At 42.8% G+C, this 4,626-nt stretch overlaps 1 protein-coding gene across 1 annotated transcript; it reads left to right on the forward strand.

Moving 5' to 3' along the window:
* The first annotated feature begins 203 nt into the window (after positions 1-203).
* LOC139445967 (uncharacterized) lies at positions 204-1,593 on the forward strand. Its single transcript, XM_071227216.1, has one exon. The coding sequence runs from the start codon at positions 228-230 to the stop codon at positions 1,080-1,082; it is 855 nt and encodes a 284-aa protein (XP_071083317.1). The 5' UTR covers positions 204-227; the 3' UTR covers positions 1,083-1,593.
* The last annotated feature ends 3,033 nt before the right edge of the window (positions 1,594-4,626 follow it).

Consider the following 4,626-nt stretch of genomic DNA (forward strand, 5'->3'; position numbering starts at 1 on the left):
TTGAAAAAGTACTTGTGTGTTCACGAAGATGTGTAGCCACCGAAAGGGACATACTACAAAAATGCGCAGAATCGAAAAACATTGTAAAGATGATTGGTGATATCCATGTTACTACAGATGACTTCACATTGACCTTTGAATATTGCGAGTTGGGCAACCTGGACCAGTATGTGAGTAAATGTTTAACCATGAAGAGTCCTCTAGGCGAGGCCGACTGTCTTTCTGTCATGTCCAACATTGCCAGTGGTTTACAGTTTCTTCATAAGATTGATATCATACACGGAAATATACAGCCAGAAAACATCCTAGTGACATGGGACCTTGGACCGAGTTACAAAATAGGAGGATTTGGATCGGCAGCTCGTCGCCTGACGCCGGAACATGTCAGGGAAGATGGGCAACATGACGGGGGACAATCCGGGGAACGTGACGGAGAGCGCGACGGAGAGCATGGCGGGGAGCGTGACGGAGAGCTCGACGGAGAGCGTGACGGAGAGCATGGCGGGGAGCGTGACGGAGAGCGTGACGGAGAGCATGGCGGGGAGCGTGACGGTGAGCATGACGGGGAGCGTGACGGAGAGCGTGACGGAGAGCATGGCGGAGAGCGTGACGGAGAGCGTGACGGAGAGCGTGACGGGGAGCGTGACGGGGACGATGGGACCAGAAACACTATTTTTTCACCCCCTGAAGAGGCTCTGGACAAGAAAAGTGATATTTTCTCTCTTGGAGCTGTCGCCTTTGCTTTATTGCGTCCTGAATTTGACCACAACAAACTAGTTGCCTACTACACTGGACGCCGTCTGGCCGAGGTAAGAGGGGAAATAGACCTCCGTCATGTCACTGACCAGGGACTGGGAGACGTGATCAAGGCAGCCTTACGGAGAGACATGTCCACACGACCAACAGCAGAACAAGTTTGTGAAATGCCGAAAACAGTATACTCTGATCCTGTTTTGCAGAAACCGGCTTATGGCTACCCTACAATTGGTATTGGTGTTGGTATTGGTGTTGTTATTGGTGTTGTTATTGGTGTGTTCCTGAAGAAGTCTACATTGTCTCCTACAGTATCTATAGTTTCGTAAATCATATTCATGCAGGAGATTACTTTGAGCAATGGCGACTTGATAGAGGGATATATTTCTCAAAATTCACTGGATCACTGTGCCAATCTATTTCTATGGATGATGCATCACTGGGACACTCCAATATGAAGTGACACTGTGTATATGGTATGTGGGGAGCCAGCTGCGGACGAAGGCGATATCCTTCCATCCTGAGTCTACAGCACAAGTCAGCTTGACGAAGGCAACCACCAACGTTGTGAATGGGAGAACAGTTGACCACACTGTCTGTCAATTGTGCCACGTAAACCACAAATCAGACACTTTGTTGCTTGGTGAAGAGGATTCTGTCACATATTATAACTGTGATGTGTGGTTTACGACAAACTGATGTGAAGAACAACTAGTACCCTTGGACTCCACCTTCCACAGCTGCAAGCAACGCATGAACAACGACCCCTACATGCGAAGCCCGTGTCCGCGCAGTAACTAAAAGAAAACCAAGGACTTCATCAAAGGCAAAACATTCCAACTGAACTCAATGCCATGTGTCAGTGACTTGGTGACTTTTAGTGTTTTGTGTTTACAGTTTTATATTTCCTCTGGGTAAGTGTAATACAACTTTGTCATTCTTGTTAAGTCTGTAAGTTACAATGTCTCTCTCCTCGTTTAAAACTACAAACTCCGATAATGATGCACCCACCAGTAAATCTTGTTTTCCTTTGAGGATCCGCCGAAAACCCAAACGTGCAAATAAGACCCCCCCCCCCCCCCCCCCCCCCTCCAAATTTAATTTATCCCATATCCCATCTACTCCCGTCCAGCCTGCCATCCCTACTCACCCCGATCGCCGTTGCCCCATTCATAACTGTAATGACCATTGTCCTCCAACCCCACCCCACCCCACCCCGCCCCATCCCCGCCCCACCCCCACGTTCCAGTAGTCGGTGGGCGTCGGGATCGACCCAGTTCTATCTCCAGTGGTATTGAACCGCATTACTGGGTTTCAGTGAAATATTACATACACGCTCTTCAGCATGCTTCACAATGCCACACACTGTTGTCATAGAAACAATCATATATAACAAACAACCCAACTATTGTGGCATAGAACCAGGTCCTTACTCATATCTTACTTGAATAAATACACGAATATGTTAGCTTCTGTACATTTCACGATACTGCCATCACCATTTGAATAGTATCAGACTGAGGAAAATGTTGACGCATTAATCTGATAGACTTGTCACTGCATATGAAACTGCACAATAAATAGACGGGATAGAAAACGTGTTTGATATAATCATGTTGAATTCCCTCATACCGCCCGGAAGTAAATCAACCAGGACAATCATTATTTATTCTATGCAATATATCCTGACTCAGGTCAAGTACACAGTTTCATAGCACATCAAATTTAGCAGTGATCGGCTTGCTATCGACAAGGAAGGAAATTATGTACAACGCCCAAATGCCTAACTGTAGACGAATACATCACGTTCATATTGCCTAACTTTCAACGCGGCGAGGGTAACTTTAACCCTAATGGTCTAACTGTAGTTTTTATATTACCATGAACACATTTGACACACCGCTCCTTGAGGTGTGTAGAGAAAATGCATTGGGCGAGGTAGTTGACTGCATAGCATTGACGCAAACGGTATTTAATGGGGTGTACTGAAAATTGTACCTGAATCGTTTGATCATATTTATCAAAACTGTTCATGACAAGCTTAAAGGGAGGGTTATTATTTTCAGTACGGTATTGCAATCAAAAACCTCTGACTCACCCCACCATGTTATAAAAGACCGGTCCCTAAAAATAATGGTATCTTTTACGTCGATTTTTTTATCTGCCTTTGTACCTTTGAATACAGCAATTAACCAGAGGTTGTAAAATCTTTCCTTCATTATATAATGATCCTAGTCACACTAGTATAAGGTTCACATCATAGCCCCTAATTAACATAACAATATGTTCGCTTGAAATTCAGGAAGTTCCATTTGAGGTCAACTGATAAATAATTTATTGATCTATGAGGAAACTCAATTTCTATGAAGGACAGTCTGAATAGAAGGTGTTGGCCCGGGAGCGCCAAATTTGATATTTAGAGGGAAAACTCCTCTTGGCGTTCCCGGGACCAGTAAGGGCCCAGACACGGTTCATTGACGCGGGATTTGTACTCTTTCTGAATAACTCGTTGAAATCATAAAGCGTATTTCTACTAATGCATTTTGATATGCCTCGTATATATCACAAAATCACAAAACTTTATGCATTCACGGTTGACTGCATTCACGGCTAATCCATTCGCGGTACCAACAGCAGAATCTGTGTTCGGCTATCTGATATTCTAATGTGGCGTTCCCGGCCAATAACCGAATAAAAGGCATACACCTATTGCAATACAATAATATTGATAATATTTTCAGAATGTTTTCTTAATCCTGATAAAAAAAAGTGCAATTTTCCTCATCATTTGAACTGATTAACCTATTTTTAAAACTAAAAGTAATGAATTTATTTCCAATAAAATATAAATTCTAATAAATAGCCATACACGTGCAGACAGAGAACACAGTTGTAATTTTTTGTAACCATTACAAGGATGCAGTATAAACAACATGTGACCAATGTTTGTAAACATGCCGGGGTATGTTGACCAAGGACAGAGAAGTCAACTGATCAGGAAACATTTTCCACAGGCAAAATGGATGACATATTACTTGTAAACATGCTTTCCAATGTTAACCAATTGTCCTTAAATATCTAAACACGTGGGCTTTTTAATAATAATAATAATAATAATAATAATAATAATAATAATAATGCGCCAGCCAGATTCCATTCACCAAGTGGATGCTCATAGCGCTACACTATTATTATCCCGGTCAATGGATCAGTGAGCACTCGATTTTCATTCTCATCTCCCTGGGGAGTATACAACCCAAGCTGCCTGTGAGGCGATAGAAGGTTAATAGTCACATTACCATCTCATCCTAACGGGTACCCACTCACTGCTGGGTGAACAGAGGCACATTTCGAACAGAGTCACTTGCCTAAGGAGACACCACATGTGGTACATGTGCTTCAGTGTGGGGCACCCATCCAACTACTCTCCGACCGACGTTGCTTAACTTCACCTGATTTGTGATCTGTGCGCTGTGCACAACACACATTTAACTAGTTAAGGGTCAAAAGGGATGTAAAGTGCATGTGTACCGACAAATATCATCATACACATATAAATAACCTTTCAGTTGTTGGCGAAATGCAGGAACCCAGAAGAAGGCAGTCACCTCTGACCTTTTGGCCATCAGCAGATTTTGTTTTTGTGTTTGGTCTCCTTGTTAGGGGAAGAGGAAAAAGAGACATGTTATTTTTAATATATACGTTTGCATCCCGAGGAATATAGAAACCCAGTTTTTCAGATGTTTTATATCTTATCCACTTTTTTTAGTTTTAGAGTCGCGTGATATGTGAAACAGTTTTTTGTACATGTCTTTCATGACACATCTGGCTTCTATGTGTGTGGATCTTTTGTTTTGTATGGAACCGCAGATA

The sequence above is a fragment of the Haliotis cracherodii genome, unplaced genomic scaffold, assembly GCF_022045235.1.
Source record: "Haliotis cracherodii isolate W230 unplaced genomic scaffold, xgHalCrac1.p SCAF_6, whole genome shotgun sequence".
Lineage (NCBI taxonomy): Eukaryota > Metazoa > Mollusca > Gastropoda > Lepetellida > Haliotidae > Haliotis > Haliotis cracherodii.